Genomic DNA, 17,621 nt, shown 5'->3' with positions numbered 1-17,621 from the left:
GAAGGCCCAAGCCTGAATCTTGCGGCCCACACAGGCGTAGAATATTGCTTACTCCGCACTTTGGACCTCTTAGCTGCATGTATGTAACCCCCCCTCCCGCCTTCCCCTACCGCCTTCTGCACCTCCAACGCTTGATCTCAACAACATCTGGACTGCATCCTTAGTCGCAGCATATATTAACACTGGTTGATAGAGCTGTCGCTACTGTTTTTGCACGGGTAAATTCAGATCAATTTCACAATGGAAGCTCTACTCTCCCTCGCATTCGACAACATAGCGTCCAAGGATACGCAGAAGATTCGCAAAGGGTTGCGCCAGATCGAGGGCATGTTGGCGCAAATATGTCTTTCAAGCGGCAAGCCACGAAACTCACCACCGGGTCACCGACGGAACGCCTCTGCGCTCAATTTGGGAGATCAACAACAGCCAACGCCGAAGAAGCTGGGACAGTTATCAGACGATCTTGCCTTTCGCGAGTTCTTTCGGCTGCAAGAGGGATTCGAGTGGAATGGTGAGTTGGGAACTTGCAACAATGCCAGTATATACTAACAATTATAGTTGTAACACGGGTAGCCGACTGTCTGGATCGACTGCTGGGCATGGGAAGCAGTAAGGGTAAGAGGCCCGACTGGAAAATGCCGAACACCAACTAACTAACTACCGATAGATGGCCAAAACGACATCCTCATCCTCTCCTCGTTATCGAATATTCAGGGTCTTCTCCTGCTGCACCCGCCATCGCGCATCATCTTCGGTCGCGAAGTTTACATGAACGTCCTCCTCGACCTGCTCGACCCCTACAACTGCCCCGCCATCCAATCCCAAGCCCTCCTCGTCCTAGTCACCGCGCTTCTTGCGACACCACAGAACACGCGAGTGTTTGAGCATATGGACGGCCTGCTCACCGTGACCAGCCTGTTCAAGGACGAAGAGACTACACAAAACGTCAAAGTCAAGCTGCTGGAATTCCTATACTTTTACCTCATGCCCGAGATCCCAGGTTCTGGCCCGCATCGGAGTCCTAGCAAGCTGACCAGTGCTTTCGAGCGGCGGGGTAGCACTGCGACTGGCGACGATGGCGGAGGTGCGACCAGAAAGCACATTCGGTCACAAGAGGAGAAGCAGAACATGCTGGGACGGTACCTCCCCAACGTGGATGACCTTGTCGAGGACCTCCAAGAGACCGCGCCGTTCAACAGCGTCGCGTGCTGAGAGTCCCATCAGCGCCACCAGTTATCACCGTTGATGACTACACACATTTCCTTTGTCCGCCAATTTGGCCTGTCCATATACTATTACCACTGTACCTTCCCTTACTGTTTTGTTCTGTTCAGCGAGGCGTCAAGGAAACTCGGGATTATTGTAACCATGCGTCTCCTACCCACAGCTAAGGCTGGCCTCCTTTTGTGTTTGGCATTTTTGCAAATTGGAAAGACTCGTCGCTTCATTGCGTATCGCAGCCGATACATTCGCTGTACATCATGTTCGCCATGCGTTGCATGGTACTTGGGCGTCTCTGGTAGGCCAGCGTTCGTCTCAGAGTGGTCGTTCAGACGGACTACACCCCAGTCCGGCTCTCATTAAATTAAATAATACCAGAATGTCACATCTGACACCGTATGTTCGACGTTGAGCGCTGTGTTGAGCCATTGCGGGTTGAGATCAGCGAGGCGAGCGAAGGCGATGGGACGCGCCGCTCGCTTACGTGCAGTTCAATACGATGTGCTAACGTAGAATGTTTCCTGTCTTGCGCACTGTGTGCAACATGAAGACAGGAGCAGTAAATGCTAATGTCATGCTTAATATACAGGTCTACGCCTGATTGGTGTATCTACACGCAACGTTGACCGCGAATGACTAACTACGTCAACCAGTAAGCCTGCTACGACGAGCTAGGAAGCTAACCAAGAAAGCAGTTTTTATCAGTTCCTGCAGTTCATTACCTGTACACCCCATTTCCCCCAAACGAGGTATCCAGCAACAAGCAACCGATACCATCATCCTCAAACAGGAAGACCTACGTCAAGATGGAGCTGGCCTAAGGAGAGCATCCGTATCCAGATCGCTGCTATGAGTAAGTTGTGCGACGCGAAACAGATTACCTTGACAACTTTAGAAGGTTACACCACTTCGGTCCTTGAAGGTGCACAATATTCTCAGCTTCCAGCTACCACGAACAAGGTAATCGTCAGATAATGTCGTATTGCTAACGCATGCTGCTGCACTGTGAGAAGAACCATGAAGATCCCGACTTGAACCTGAAGACAGCACTCAGGTATAAAACCTCATCTTTCTCCCCTCCAAAACCAAGCATCAATCTACCCAGCCTCAACACAACCACACTTCACACCAGCGCCAACAAGCAGAATGCAGTTCCTCTACGCCCTTCTTCCCCTCCTTCCCCTCGCAGCCGCCAATGGCCGAATTCGCTTCAACTCCTTCGACCACCCCGGCTGCCAAGGTTTCGAAGAGAACTACGACCTCAACCCCGCTGTGGTGAAGGGAAACTTCCCAGGTAAGCTCCGAACATCGCTGACGACGTGATATCATGCTCTAACAATGTGCAAAGGACCCCGCGGGTCCATCCAGATGTTGGTCACGTCTCCTGGATGCCATCTTACGCTTTACACCGGCCCCAATCAGTCCCAGACCAACGGCGGCAATCTTAGGATCGACACTGGCGTGGCGGCTTGCTTCTCGAACCCCAATGGATTTGAGGATTATCTCAGCTTCGGCTACTACTGCGATTAGATGATGGTGGGACGGAGAGATCAGGAGACCGCTGAGTGGACGCTGCCCGATTGCTGAGCCGCTCTTTTCTTAGTAGATCGGGCCGTGGAAAAGGAAGAGTAAAGAGTAGTGGAAGTTGAGAGTGAGACAATGAAATTCTGTCAGCAGTTGAACTGATTTGCTTTTGACTTGAGAACCCATGTTGACTGTTCAAAAGTACTCCCCCGTGGCCTGATCAAACTGGGCTGCGAGTGTACCTAGGCCTCTCTAGTGGGCCGGTGTTGTGGCTGAAATGTCGAGGGGCTACTAGACACTGCTCTATGGTTCTCGTTGATATGTAAGAATGTAACATGTTACGAAGGGTCTTGGGTGCCTATGTCCTCTGCGCGGGTTCGTTCATGCGCTCATGCTTCCCCACATGGTTTTCGCAAACTCCTGATCAATGCTGATGAAAGTGAGTCGCAAGCATACCTAGTTATTGCTCGAATGTAATTCGCTGCTATAGTTTGTGAGAACCCTGGGCGAACGACGTGCTGAGGAGACCATGCAGCATGATGGCGGTAGAGTTCTATACGTGAACGCTACCTAGGTATACAAAGAAACTGTTTCAACAGAATACGGAGCGTCCAGGGGCAGATGGAGGAGACAAGATGCCCAGGTGTGGATGATTTGTCGAGACCGTGGACTATACACCACCTGGGCACGTAGCTGCGGTGGAGGTTGTGCAGTTCAGAAACGATGAGTGCCAATGTAATTTCGTATTTCGTACTCGCGCGTAAGCGTATCGGCACCGGCAAGACGCGAGACTCCGTACCCACTACGGGAGATTATCTTGATCGAAATCGAAGATTATGCGCATCTGCCAAAGCGGCTTAGTGCCGGTACTGGGCGGAAGCTAAGCCTATGGACGACAGTCGCGTGTTCATGTGAGACCGACCACGATATTCCGCAACCAACAGGACTCCGGCGCGCGAAGGCGTCAATCCTCGCCCATGATGCGCGCATTACAACTTGGACGAAGTTTTGCTGGTCGACGCATTCTTAACCTCCGCGGGCGCGATAAGTATCTGGGACCGAGCATTGCTGTCAAAACTCTGAAATGTCAATGACGCAACTGGTAGCAAATGATGTGCGAGCACGCGACACTAAGCAAGCAGTCACATCGGAAGGCCGGCTCCTTCTGCACCCAGCTGGGCCACGCCGCACCAAATGCCATGGCAGCGCAGCTTCGTCCGAACGTCCGCTGCCCTGTCCGTGGCTGCTGTGGCTGTTTAGTCACTCTACGCATGCCGTGCGTTCCGCTGACTTCACTACGCGCCATGCGCCCTGCCTTTAGTGTAGGATGTAGTCCTCGGCATCGGCCAGTCTTCTTGCCTGTTCCTTGATGCGAAGACTTCTGGGCTTGTCATAGCTAACATTTTTGTTCTTGGAACACCCACGAGTTCCTCACTTCTACCCTTCAAGTCAGAGTAGAAGGTACGATACAGCGCTGCGTCAGGACCTCCGCGCATAGATTCCCGGATCGACCGGCTAGCCAAACACTACCGCCATCCCTACAAATATACTCAGTTCCTCTGGGTTATCGTATTGGAGTTGAACCCCCGGGAAGCATACTTTTGCTTAAACATCGCGCGACCGCCCATACCACCTATACATCGCCGCCTCGCGCGTAGTCCCCCACCATGGGCGCAGGAGCCTTCATAGAACCACTCGTGGTTGTCACCCTGCTCTTCGGAGGTACATGGGTAAACCGAAACACCGAATACCGCCTTATTGGTCGGCGGAGAGTATACCAAAACTCGCCGCGGTCAAGTTCCCCAGATTCCGGTCGATCTAGTCCGTCGTCGAGCGCGTCGCTTCTCGCCAATGTCGACGAGGAACCCAAATGGAGGAAACGAGAGGTGGTAGTCCTGGGTATGAAGAAGGAGGTCATGAGCCCGAATACCAAGAGGTTCCAGGATTACTTCCTCAGTCGCTTGCTGAAGAAGTTTCCCTTCCTTGTGGAGGCCTGGTATTGGGCGCTTATCTACTGGGTAAGTCACTTCGCGAGTACTGTACATCTTCTCTGCAGAGATGCTGACTTTCTTCAGGTGTACCAACTAGGTCGCGCATTCTCCGCAGTAACCATGGTCGAAGGCACCGTTAACGTCGCTCGCCGCCACGCCCTCCAAATCATCCACCTCGAACAGAAACTACACATCTTCCTTGAACTCGACGTTCAAGCGTGGTTCCTGAAGCACCCCTTCCTCCTCCACTGGACGAACCGCACATACTCCTTCATCCACATTCCAGGCACGATCCTGTTCCTGGTATGGCTTTTCTACTACACTACAACGCGCAACCGAATCGATCTTCCCCTCCACAACAAGCCAATGGGCGAAGCGGATGGCAGCCCGGCAGGCCCAATGCTGTACGCTGCCAGGCGCAGAACGATGGCTACATGTAACTTGATCGCGTTCATTGTTTTCACGCTGTGGCCATGCATGCCGCCGCGTCTGCTCTCCGACCCCGAGGTTCCCGGCTCCGTAGGCAAGGAGGCGCGTAGCTTCGGTTTCGTCGATACTGTTCACGGCGCGGAGGGCGAAAGCAGCGTGTGGACGCAAAACAAATTCTGCAACCAATACGCTGCCATGCCTTCCCTGCATTTCGGGTACTCGCTCCTCATCGGCCTCACCATCATGTCGATTCCTCTTGCTCCTCAGCACAACCGATCCCGCACCGTTGCTCTCACCATGGGCCTGCGTATGCGTCTCCCGTCGGCCCGCCGTATGCTCTGCATCTTCTTGGGTGTCGCATACCCTGCTATCATTCTGGTCGCCATTGTTGCTACCGCGAATCACTTCATCCTCGATGCCGTGGCGGGTGCCATGGTCTGTGGACTTGCATGGACTGGCAACAGGGTGCTCTTGAATCTGCTACCACTAGAAGACTACTTCCTATGGTGCGTGCGCATTCACAAGCCTGCGCGCAAGGCTGTCCACTGGGACGGGGACGAGGATGAGAGTGACTACGGCCATAAAAGGTTTGGCGCCAAGGGCGTCATCGTCGATTAAAGGCTGTGGACTGAGAGTGTGGAGGTAATGCATCAGTAATGTCAAGCATTGGGTATTGGCGTCTGAACCGGGTCGGTCACTTGGGTAATGAGGCGGCATGTTCACTTATGACTCTCTCCATTTTTCGGGTAAACACGATAGTTTGATACCCTTGGCTAATAACTATGTTGTAATTCGATACTTGTTTGTTGGAAACCTGTGTCATGAACGAAGCGTGCTTCCTCATGTCATTGATTATTTTTGGTCCCCTTCGTCCCCTTCGTACTACCATCACACGTGACGAAGTGCTCTAGCAAACTTCTGCCGCGACCCTTCTTGCAACCTCCAGAACCCAGCTGTCATGCTCTCTGCCCGGTTCGAAAGAATGATAAACTCAGGCCGCCCCCTCAGGAGGAGTGATGGGATGGCCCGTGAGCTTACTTCTCCACCCCATGATGAACGAGCAATTCATAATCTTTTTCTACAATCACCTCACAATTAGCAAAACCGACTTCTAAGACGCGGCACATCCAAGAAAAAGGAACCACTTACCCTAGTCTTCTCTCCGCCCCCATTACAATCAAGCTTCGGTGCACTCCACAAACCCGTCCTACACTCGCCACAACGCTTCCACGACTCGCTGTCGTTCCAATCGCAGTGGAAATCATCGCCGTTGTCGTACGTGAAGTGTAGGATACTATTTTTGTAATCGAACGGTTCGATCAGGAACGTAAAAGGGTATCCCCCGATGCCGTGGTCAACCTGGACAGTACGGCCCTTGGCTAGAGTGTAGGCCCACACGTAATCCATATTCTTGTATACACCGCGGGCCTGGATGGTGTTGTCCGGGAGGCAGTTCTCAATGACCTGGAAGTAGAAGGGGAGGATGACGATGGGTTCGGGGTCGCCGGGGCGCGAGGTTCTGTAAGGAACAGGGTGAAGTTAGCAAGTGTCTCATATCAGTTTGTATGTGGATGTGACGTGCTCGGTTACTAAGGGAATTTTGTCGCGGGCGTTTTGATAGTTGTCTTCAGTAGTCGCAGTTGATTCTGAGGTGGTGACAGTGGGGACTGGGTCGGCGTCTGAGTAGAGGGGTATATAGGAATTGTCAACGCCGAGGGCGACGATGTGGGATGGCGACGTGGGCTGCCGAGGTGCAACGACGGCGGCAGCGATGGCGCTGAGGGCGAGCGACAAGATGATGAAGAGCTTCATGATGGGAAGAGAAGCGAGGGCTTTGAAGCAAGGTATACTATAATTGTTGCTGGGGGGTTGAACGCGAACGCAATGAGCATGGAAACAGAGTGAAAATCACTAGAATTTATATGGCGAGCATATACCAGACGCTCACGCGAGAAGTTTGCGTGAATACGGATAGAAGGAAGCACACGGACCTTGGACAAGCAAGCAGTCGTGGTTGTGGATTAGGTAGTATAATTGCGGGTACAACATGGAGGAAGAATTCCATTGGTGCCCATCAGATCCAGGCACACGCTGTTGCAGGGACAAAGCGTCCTGGGTCCACACGTGAACGTGATAGAGCCTAATCAACAAACGAAAAGAGGATTGGAATCCGGGTCTTACATCGGAGATATTACAAAGAGTATACATAATATTGTTGTGTACATGCAACAGCACTTAGGGTATAGTTTCAAAGAGAGTACAAGGGACCGCCAACGCCAGATGCGCAATGCAGACAATGCAAGTAGTGATCTAGCAACAGGACTGACATGCTGTAATAGGAAACGACGCTAAGAAAAGACATAAGGAAGTACTCATTAGCGTCTGCTGCTCCTAGTGTTGTTGCGGCTAGGCCTGTCGTCCCGGCGCGATCTTTGGGGTTGGTTGTCGTACCGTCCACCCATTTCTTCGTCGTGAACACGTCCTCCACCGTAGGAACGTTGAGGGTGGCGAACATCGTCATGGTCATCCTCAAAGGTGTTGCGTCGCTCATCAATCTCATCGTCAAAGTCGACGTAGACAGAAGCAGGGCGCGGGCGTCGTTCTCTGGGGAGCTTGGAATCTCTGTCTGCGAGCTCCTTGGGCTTGTAGAGCTTGTCGAGGTGCTCTTCAAGAAGGCGCACGTTCTTGCCGTTGGCCTTGACAGCTGCGTCGGCAAGATCGCCAATGAAGGGAACAAGGCCGATGAGGAAGTCAAAGGCGACGTTGAACAGCATCATGATAAGGACGCTGGCTGGCAGTCCGCCTTCCACTTTGCACATGTTGCGAACGAGGTTCAGGGCCAAGGCGGAACCTGCGGCGTCGCCCACGGCTGGGGCAAGGCCAATGACAGAAGACCAGCCAAATCGGATTCCCATAAAGGTAAAAAGAGCGTAGTCGAGCCTGTATGCGGACTTGCGGGCCTTGGCTAGGACAACGCAATCATTCTCGGGAATGTAGTTGGGAATGTCCTTCTTGACTTTCTTCATCTTGTGGGGCCTCTTTGGGTCTGGCTGCAATGCGTAGTAGGGGTCCTGGGGTACAATGAGTTTGCGCACGTCGACATGATAGAAGGTTCACTTACGTAGGGTCCAGATACGTCCTTGGACTTGTACTTTTCCATCTCCTTGCCCAACGCCTTCTTCATGGCGTACTTAGCGACCATGCCTGCCATGTTGGGTGGTGTTGCTGAGGTAGTTCGTGATGTAAGGGGAGTTGTATGAATACAGGTACATGAGACCGTCCAAGAGGCCTTATAAGTTCCTGTTGTTCGAACGGTGTCGCTTTACAGTGCGCGGTGGTGCGGCTGTCTCAAAGCGCGCGTGTTGTGTGGTTGGCCAACGGCGCTTCTCCTGGGAAAATGTGAAACGGGCGCGTCGCTGCCCTATGTATAGCTGGCGGGCGACTGGCAACGAACAAAGTATGATTGAGCTGTGAAGAGCAAGAAGGAGCGGCAGAGCGAAGACGACGGGCCTACTTATCGCATCGAGGTGCGCTGGCGGTGAGTCGCTGTAGCTGCCCAGGTCCAGGTGCCCTGATTCTGTGACGCGATCCCAGACAGGAACGTCATGGCCTGGGTCGGCCGCTCCTTCTTTCGCCTGCGCGCACAGCCACAGCCGCCACACTTGTGTCGATCGCTCCTGCCGACAGCCACAGCCCAACTCTCCGATAGGCCTTTGACAACACATCAACAACACGTCCACCCGCTCCCCCCACATTCTTCGCCATTCTTTGCGGCTGTGCAGCATCGCAGCAAACAAACCTTCCCTCACCTGGACCCTCTCGCTACTGCCCGCCGCCCGCGACGCGCGATAGCTGGCTGACTGGCGCCCGAGCGCTCCCCACCACTCTCTGCGACGCATGCTCAACGCGGCATGCTCGACACGGGCCAGACACACACCCACCATGACAAACACAAACAGATCACTAGTTGACTGGCTGGACGACCTCTGCGTGCGCTTCATCGTCAACCTGCCCAATGAAGAACTCCAGTCGGTGGAGCGAATATGCTTCCAGATCGAGGAAGCCCAGTGGTTCTACGAAGACTTCATCCGTCCGCTCGACCCCAACAACCTGCCCTCGATGCACCTGCGCAAGTTCTCCCAGCTCATGTTCCAGCACTGTCCGCTCTTCTCCGCCTACTCGGAGGAGCTGCACCAGCAGGCCTACGAGCAGTTCCTCGCCTACAAGACCCGCGTCCCGGTGCGCGGCGCCATCATGCTCAACGAGGACATGACACACGCCGTGCTGGTCAAGGGCTGGAAGAAGGGAGCCAAGTGGAGTTTCCCGCGCGGAAAGATCAACAAGGAAGAGACGGATCTCGACTGCGCCGTGCGCGAAGTCTGGGAGGAGACCGGCTACGATCTGCGCGAGGCTGATTTGGTCGAGCCCGACGAGCACATGAAGAAGATCACCGTCACGATGCGCGAACAGAGTATGATGCTGTACGTCTTCCGCGGCGTGCCCATGGACACATACTTCGAGCCACGGACCAGGAAGGAAATCTCCAAGATCGACTGGTACAAACTCACGGATCTGCCTACTCTGAGGCGCAAGAACCAGGTGCAGCAACAGCAGGGAAACGGAAATGACCTGATCAAGGAGAGCAACTTTTACATGGTCGCGCCATTCTTGGGACCTCTGAGGCAATGGATAAAGCAGCAGCACAGGCTTGGGAGGCAGAGGCAACGGAACAGCGCGCACGTTGCTCCGGCACCTGTGGCAGGGACTGATGACGAAGACATTCAGAACACACTCTACGAGACTACGGTCAATCAGGCAGCGCCCGTCGCCGACGCCCAGGTGGCCGACAACTTTGCGGAGATGGTGGCCCGGTTAGGTCGCGGACACCGCCCGAGCGACTCATTACCAGAGTTATCAAACGAGCATCAGGCACCGCAACAGAGTCAAGACCCAGCGGAGGCACTCAAGCGTCTCCTTAGTGTGGGCATGCAGTCACCGCCGGTGGAGGCCCCCAGCCAACCACCACCCCAAGGAAACCCACTCTTGGCTCTATTCAAGCAGGGCAACAACCAGCATGCAGGAAACCAACAACAACCTCGAACGCCCTTTGAGCAGATGATGCCCCCACCCATGCAGCCGTCAAGTCCCCATGGCCAGCATGGTCCACGACCACCGCAGATGGGCAACATGGGGCCTCCACCGCCCTTCTTCTCACCACACCAAGGTATGCCTTTCCGAGGGCATCCAGGTCACATGAACGGAATGCAACCACCACCGCCACACATGTCGCCTCATTTCATGCACCAACAACCACAGCCGCAGCAGCAGCAGTCCATGTTTCCACCTCAGCCTCCAAACATGCAGCAAGCGTTTGATCAGCACAATCTGCGGCCCCAATTCCAGGAAATGGGGGATTCACAGTTCGCAGGCGGAAATGGAAGACCAGCGATACCATCGGCGTCCAATTTGCCCGCACCAAATCTGAATGCACATGCACTCGGATTGCTGAATTCATTCAAAAACGAGAATCAGCAACCCACTTTCCCACCGTCGCCTCAGACCACAATCGCCGCTCCATTGCACCGAAGCTCGCAAACAACGCCCAGGATACAGCACCCGCTACCTCAACACAGGCCGCATGGTCTCGTATCGCCACAAGCACAATTCGCGCCCAGTCCGCCGCAGTTTCAGTCACCACCCATCAGCTCGAACTTCGAACCTGAACAGCCAAAGCCAAGAAACGCTCATCAAGATTCATTGCTGAATCTGTTCCGGCCTACCCCGCCACTGGCAAGCCCGGATCCCGCACCTGCAGAGCTGTCTGCGCTCCCCACAACACCAGGCTATGTGTCTGCGCAACCTGTCGCAGACTCGTCTAGACAGCCCAATGCTGCTCTTCTTGCCGTCTTCAATGCTCCGCCTAATAAGGCTAATATGACCTCCGCTACTGTGAGCGGGCCAGTGAACGCGCCAGACTTCGACACCATGAAGAAAAACAGGCAGCCGACGAACAGCAGTTCACGCGGACCCTCACCAGCCACGAACATGCCTTTCATGCCTCAGCAGATACTCAAACGTGCGCCGCAAGCTTCGCCTCAACCTGCACCACCGGCCGAGGTCTCTGGATCACCGCGAATTGCTTTCCAGCCCCAGATTCTGAAGAGACCTCAACAACAATCAAAAGCGCCAGCGCCAGCAGGTACGTTCATCTCCCCGTGCCCGCCTGTTTCTGGCAGAATGACGGGACCTGTAGATGAGACTAACAACTGTTTAGGTACAGGAGAGAAGACGACACCGCATGCACAAGGCTTGCTGGACATGTTCAAGGGGTCATCACCGAAGCCTCCGCCAACCCTACCAGCAGTACTGCCGTCTCGCTCGCCCGTCCCTCCACCCATCTCGGGCATGGACCGTCGCGAATCCGTCCCCTCGGAGCAGAAGAACGCATTACTCTCGCTCTTCGGCAACAAACCGTCACCATCTCCGAAACCCCAAATGCAGAGCCCAGTGCCACCGGCCCGATCTCCTCTCCCACCGACTCCGAAGAGGTCCATGTCCGGCCTCGTCAGCCCTGTCAGTCCACTACCAGCGAACGGCAGTGTGAGTGCAACCAGTCCAGAAGGAATGGCGAACAGAAGTCGCATCAGCAGCATCGGAGACGGAAAAGCGCCTAGTATCGTAATACCGCCAATTAGTCATCCAGTCGACGCAGGCATCAATCTAGAGCAGAACGATGGTGTCAGTCTAGCTGGGCTGGGTGCCGGTCAAGCCAGAGCGGGAAGCGCAAGCGGAGGCAAGAGTCCCGTTGATAAGAGTTTCTTGCTGGGCTTCTTGGAAGATGTGGCTAGACGTGGGCGCTAAAAGGTGTCATCTGTCCCATTATTGCATTGTTCTGGGCGTTTTTGCATTTCGAGGCGGATTATGAGTTATTCAGGGTTAGCTGACCGGACAGCAATTGGGATTATGCGTCAAGATCAATCGGGTTATGATCTATTGGGATGGCTTGGACATTATTTGCTTAGTAGAAGTATGTACGGTTAGCAAAACACAAGTACGAATCCTAAGGATGCTCTCAGAACTGTCGGAATAATGTCCGAACAGATCTATCCCTTATTCCCAGTCTCGTGGTCTCCATCAAATGCATCTGCCATCCGCACTGCTCTTCACAACCCCAACGCAACCGCCCAACCTTCCCGTCCGCGGCCTTGTCGTCCGCACAGTAGTAACAGCCCGCGGACTCCATTTCCGCTTTCCACGGCAATGATCTTATGAACCCCAGACACACCTGAAACGCGTCCCGCTTTGTCAACCTACCGACTGGATGTCATGCTATTCCATGCTAACGCCCTCCATGTCAGCACAAAGCGTCTCAGCTAGTCAAATACCCTCGGCATATCGGTAAACCGGTTATCTGATCGGCGTGACGTCCCTACCACTACCCTGGTCGTCGGCTTGGTAAATGCGAGATCGTGCCAAGTCGGAGGTTATGAGCTTATTTTTCGGGAGGTGGAGGTGGGAGTGAAAGGGCACGGGTGTCTTCTTGACCTGGTACAGTGATATGCGAGCCTGGTATGCTGTCAGCGTGCTATTTGTGACGATGGTGAGGATTTAGTTGGGATGGGCTACGTCACGCATACACGAATGCACTCGAGCACAGACACGGGAACGAAACATGGCAATGGGTTCTTCAGATGAAGAAGAAACCCGGAATTTGTTGGTTATTACTAAGTAGATGGCGAGAGGAAGATGACTCTACGGGATATTTCGATAGCTCAAGCTAAAAAGGCGGACAAAGTTGCAATGTACAAAAGGATAGACAGATGGGTGAATAGCGCAGAAGACCTTGGCTGGGAACAAAGTTGAGTGGAAACAAGAAGTCTGTTATAGTTGGATGGTTCCTGGTTTCCGGTGGTGAACTGCTTGTTTGTTTGTTTTCCATCCCGTTTTTGTCCCGAACCCCCAAGTCCCCATGATGCCGCGCTCGGAAATGCAAGAAAACATGCTGATGCTGGAGAAGTGACGACGCTGACGGGGTACTGGTAAGGAGATATGACTTGATTGTACAGGTTAGACACGAAGTGGTTGACAACAGTGGCTCAGTGGTGCTCATAGGGCGACATTATCCCGTCCCCTATCCAAGATCTCAGAAGGAACAGCGCTGCGTGTGCTGAAGCGCACTTCCGTGCCTGGGTGTGCCTTGAAGATTGGGGCCGTCGTCTGGGTATCGTGTCTCTGGTGCTTGATGTCCCTTCCTACTAGACCGCTCTTGCTGCCATTGCGGCTTAGACCCGCAGCACTCGGTTGCCTGGTTATGCCGCTTGCGTTCTTGGGAACGGAGGACGGTAGAGCTGGCATCTCGGGAACCTCGTCTTCAGAGTATGTGGTAGACTGTGTCATGCGGAACTGTTGCTTGAGCTTTTGTTCCTCGACGCGGTTGGATTGCTGGTTCACCCAGGAGTCGACAGTGCGGAAACGAGGAACGGAAGATCGCGTTGTCATGAAGCTATCACGGCCAAGAGGCTGGGTAGCAGTGTCGCGAGAGGGGTCATGCGGGGTTTGAGGAGCTTGGGAGTTTGTCCAGCTGAATCTGCTGGCCATGCCACCACCGGCGGCTGCGGCTGCTGCGGATGCACCGCCGAAACCGGGTCGTTGAGAGATTGAAGGACGGTTCGACAAGAACTGACGGAAAGATGGAGGAGGAGGCAGGTTTCTAGTCTGCTCCTGAGGTTCAGGGTATCGCAGCGACTCTTCGTCACCATCCAAAGATCTGGTGTTGCGAGTCGAGTTACTCTGCCGTCGCCCCTCTATGGGCAAAAGCGGTGATGAGGGTGTTGCACTGTCATTTCGACGATGCGAGTTTGCACGCGACGGTGTGTCATCGTAGAAGCTCATGTTTCCATCCCGAGTCGGAGGCTGGTTGAAGCTGTCGCTTCGCTCGAGGTCTCGCAATCGTTTCTGCGAAGACAGCGAACTAGATCGTACAGGTGCGACTGTCGGTTGAGGCGCGCGGAAAGAGTCGTTCATGCCATACGCGTATCCATCATCGAACTGCTTCTTATCCTGACCGTATCTCGATGGTGGTGGAGGTGGGGGTCCGCGACGGAGCTGCTGCTTGCCTTGCTGAATTACGTCCTTGAATGTAAGACCTCGTTTCTTCATGGTGTACATGGCGAGAACGACCATGACAATGATGATAGTCGCACCTGGAGTATGTCAGTATACATTTCAAGAAGCACCATGACTTCAACGTACCGATTGAACCAGCAGCTATGAGCAGGTGCTCAGTCGTCTGGGAGATGGGACGGTCATGATGGGGTCTGGGCGGTGGCATGGCAATCACGATGGTCTCCGTGGGGTCGCTCTCAGCCAAGGCAGGTGTCGTAGCCTCTGGCTCCAGACCACTGAGAGTCATTGTGACCAACATCTGCGCTTGTTAGCCAAGTCCATATTTTGGCGCGACGCTGCTTACTGCTGCACTTCCGGACGGTATCATAAGCGAAGGTGTTGTCATAGGCGTCATGGTCGGGTTCTCGGGGTAGTCATCGTCGTCAGAGTCGCTGTCGTAGTCTCCATCTGTAGGGCTTGGCTCCTGACGTCTTGCTCGTGATAGTCGGTTCAGCGTGGGCGTAGGCTCGTCTTCCACCAACTCAATCTCGTTCTCAACACCGTCTCTTTCCACTACAACATAATCCACCTTGTCGTAAACTCCACGGCGCCATGGAGCGGGCATTGCGTTCGGTATGCGATGGCGTCAAATAGGGAAAGCCCCTCTCAATCTTCCAGCGTCTCGATTTCTCCACCAGACATAATCCGCAAACTCGTCCAGCGATGTAAGGTTGTCGTGATCGAAGGTGGTGTTTGAGTCGAAAGCCTGTAGGACCGCGACCAGCGTAGTCGATAGGAAAGGGTGATGAGCGAATGTATGTAAGTGATTAGCAACAAGCCGGCCTGCGGAACGAAGGACAGAAGGGAAAGCAAAGTCAGCAAAGGTGCAACGAAAGGCTGGGCGAACGCTCAAGACGAGACACGTTCATGCGAATAGCGGGAGGGGTGGGATATGAGCGCGCATGAATGACACTAGCAGTGAGTCGCTGCTGGTCCCATGTCAGTTTGGGGAGACGCGAAGATGTGGATGCGCCGCTATGATCATTACGGAGCGTTTAGCAGCAATTGCGATGCCGGCAGTGATCCAAATGGCGAGATTCCATAGCCCTGAATGCGCTTAATTACCCTCAATGGGGTAAGATGTGCCATGATCGAGAACAAAATGCTCGTGCAAGGTTTGGGGGGCTGTCTTAAAGTCGTCTCAGGGCGCCATGGTCAGGTTTCAGCTCCCGTTTCCGGGGACGATCAAACGCCACAGGGGTTGAGTCGTGAGACCGACGACCGACGTACAGATATTGGATGTCGAAAGCCCAATGTGAGGTTTAGTAGAGCTTAATCCCTTTGATAATTCCCCGCATATTACAAGATGCTCTGGGATTCGGCGAAATGCGCGATGTCGTACAGCCTGCATACGACGACGCCACACTTAGTCCGCGGACTGCAGAGACTGCTGCGCCTCGGATGGCGTGGATTGCTGTTGGGCTCCACAATGTGCCTTTTCCGGTAGCGCGATGCGGCGGTGCTGGGGACCAGGCTTTCGCGAGAATCCGGCCGAGGCCAATTTCTTGGGTGGACAAGAGGCACACAGTGTTTCGCAAGAAGGTTTGGTGGGCTTGCGGAAGAGAGTGTTTCCTGAGGCTAGCCAAGCCTGCCTTGCCGCGATCGCTCTCTAGGATGGTCAGTACATCTCGATTGGAAACAATAAAAGGCAAGTCGCATTACGTCAACGCGCGCGGCGCTCGAATTGCGCACCGCTAAGAATTGCACGACGGATGATGCGGCGTTGAGTCGTGGGCGGTTCGCTCGCGCCGAACTGGCCGTGGCTGCCGGACGAGCTTGACCTCTGGGTGGCTGAGGCTGAGTGCAGCCCGAGTTCGCTGCGTGTGCGGTGCTCCGCCCCCAAAGACGCGATGAATTGTTCAGTCATCGGGTCTGGTAGTCAGCAGATCTTGTTGGGTGCTGCGGCAGTAGGTGGCAGTAGATATAAGACTCTGATGTTCCTGTTGTGACGCTCTTGCCTCATTCACACATCAACCCGTACCCCGTATTCCGTACTCGCCCCCAATCTTACGTCAACCACCCCTCAATCGACCCCTCATCAGCGCAACACCAGCGTCTACTCACCTTTCCTGTCCTACAAACACACACGCGCATCATGTCTGGCCCTTACGATCAATACAACCAGGGCTATCAGCAATACCCGCCCCAAGGCCAATACCCGCCCCAACAAGGCTATGGACAACAGGGTGGCTACCAGCAACAAGGCTACCCGCCGCAACAAGGCCAGGGCTACTACGACCAGCAACAGCAGGGCTACCAACAGCAAGGCTATAACCAGCAGTATGGTGCGCCTGCTCACGGCGGCTTCCAGCACGGCCAACAAGTAGCGCCATACGACCAGCAGCAGCAAGGGTAAGAGAGTATGCTTTACAATGCAGTTGTCTCTGTACTAATTCGATCACAGATACGGCCAGCAACAACAATACCCTCCACAAGGCCAATACCCTGGTCAAGCACCATCAGGACAGTTCCCTCAGCAGGGCGCATACGCTGCAGACCAGTACCCACAGGGCCACAACGCGTACGGCCAGCCGCAGCAAGGACAGCAATACGGCGCCACAGACCCCAATATGCAGGCTGAAGGCGACCGAGGCCTCATGGGTGCTCTAGGTGGCGGTGCAGCTGGCTACTTCGGAGGCAACAAGATGGGCGGTCACGGCATTATTGGAGCCATAGCGGGCTCCATCCTTGGTTCAAAGCTCGAGGACAAGCACAAGAAGCCGAAGCACGGCAACGGCTACCACTAGAAGGGGAAGACAAGGACGAAGTCTTTGGGTTAATGACTTTTGTTTTGGTTCCGCAATGGGTGGCTTGCTCTGTTCCACGGCGTTTTGGATGACCGTCACGACTTTGGGTATTGGGTATGAATGGGCATCTCTAGAATGAACGGTAGTCATGAATCAATACGTTTCTAATAAACGCTATGATCTCTCCACTCGTACATTAAAGCGAAACAATCTTGGACGCTCCAGTGAACGTCATGTCTAGAACTGTGATCTTATGGACGGGAGATTTCATCGAGCGGGCGTTGAAACACGCCAACGTGCGAAACAACCTCACCCAGCCAGGCTGCATATTTGGGGCATTTTTCAACGGCCCGATAGACAAACAGCCCCAGCCGGCGTATAATGTTTGATGGACGCGCAACAATCTCGACATGGTGTATCGACTTCAGCCATTGTTCGGCAAATGTTTCCGATCTGCGCGTTCATCGTGAGATGGTGGTTGTAAACACGCAAGGCATAGAACATCTTGGCCTCTGTTCGGGATTGGAAACAGCGGAGATTTCGA

General features: G+C 54.0%; 7 protein-coding genes across 7 annotated transcripts; 5 read left to right on the top strand and 2 right to left on the bottom strand.

Moving 5' to 3' along the window:
- Nucleotides 1-240: 240 nt before the first annotated feature.
- Nucleotides 241-1,212, top strand: J4E78_003457 (uncharacterized protein; the record flags this gene model as incomplete). The annotated part of the gene is made up of 3 exons (XM_049364097.1): nt 241-511; nt 559-615; nt 668-1,212. 3 exons carry the CDS (start codon nt 241-243, stop codon nt 1,210-1,212), a joined length of 873 nt encoding a protein of 290 aa, XP_049224762.1.
- Nucleotides 1,213-2,367: 1,155 nt separating this feature from the next.
- On the top strand, nt 2,368-2,751 carry J4E78_003456 (uncharacterized protein; the record flags this gene model as incomplete). The annotated part of the gene is made up of 2 exons (XM_049364096.1): nt 2,368-2,515; nt 2,570-2,751. The coding sequence occupies 2 exons, from the start codon at nt 2,368-2,370 to the stop codon at nt 2,749-2,751; spliced, it is 330 nt and encodes a 109-aa protein (XP_049224761.1).
- A 1,661-nt stretch (nt 2,752-4,412) lies between these two features.
- On the top strand, nt 4,413-5,783 carry J4E78_003455 (uncharacterized protein; the record flags this gene model as incomplete). The annotated part of the gene is made up of 2 exons (XM_049364095.1): nt 4,413-4,763; nt 4,821-5,783. 2 exons carry the CDS (start codon nt 4,413-4,415, stop codon nt 5,781-5,783), a joined length of 1,314 nt encoding a protein of 437 aa, XP_049224760.1.
- Nucleotides 5,784-6,310: 527 nt separating this feature from the next.
- On the bottom strand, nt 6,311-8,376 carry J4E78_003454 (uncharacterized protein; the record flags this gene model as incomplete). The annotated part of the gene is made up of 4 exons (XM_049364094.1): nt 6,311-6,315; nt 6,368-6,684; nt 7,617-8,236; nt 8,287-8,376. The coding sequence occupies 4 exons, from the start codon at nt 8,374-8,376 to the stop codon at nt 6,311-6,313; spliced, it is 1,032 nt and encodes a 343-aa protein (XP_049224759.1).
- A 731-nt stretch (nt 8,377-9,107) lies between these two features.
- Nucleotides 9,108-12,026, top strand: J4E78_003453 (uncharacterized protein; the record flags this gene model as incomplete). The annotated part of the gene is made up of 2 exons (XM_049364093.1): nt 9,108-11,364; nt 11,446-12,026. The coding sequence occupies 2 exons, from the start codon at nt 9,108-9,110 to the stop codon at nt 12,024-12,026; spliced, it is 2,838 nt and encodes a 945-aa protein (XP_049224758.1).
- Nucleotides 12,027-13,271: 1,245 nt separating this feature from the next.
- On the bottom strand, nt 13,272-14,895 carry J4E78_003452 (uncharacterized protein; the record flags this gene model as incomplete). Its single annotated transcript, XM_049364092.1, has 3 exons — nt 13,272-14,368; nt 14,418-14,589; nt 14,635-14,895. 3 exons carry the CDS (start codon nt 14,893-14,895, stop codon nt 13,272-13,274), a joined length of 1,530 nt encoding a protein of 509 aa, XP_049224757.1.
- Nucleotides 14,896-16,425: 1,530 nt separating this feature from the next.
- Nucleotides 16,426-17,077, top strand: J4E78_003451 (uncharacterized protein; the record flags this gene model as incomplete). The annotated part of the gene is made up of 2 exons (XM_049364091.1): nt 16,426-16,682; nt 16,735-17,077. 2 exons carry the CDS (start codon nt 16,426-16,428, stop codon nt 17,075-17,077), a joined length of 600 nt encoding a protein of 199 aa, XP_049224756.1.
- Between the last annotated feature and the right edge of the window lie 544 nt (nt 17,078-17,621).

This window comes from Alternaria triticimaculans, assembly GCF_023758025.1.
Source record: "Alternaria triticimaculans strain BMP 0046 chromosome Unknown scaffold_3, whole genome shotgun sequence".
Lineage (NCBI taxonomy): Eukaryota > Fungi > Ascomycota > Dothideomycetes > Pleosporales > Pleosporaceae > Alternaria > Alternaria triticimaculans.
Note: the sequence above shows the minus strand (reverse complement) of the source record. Positions and strands in the feature narration are given on the sequence as shown.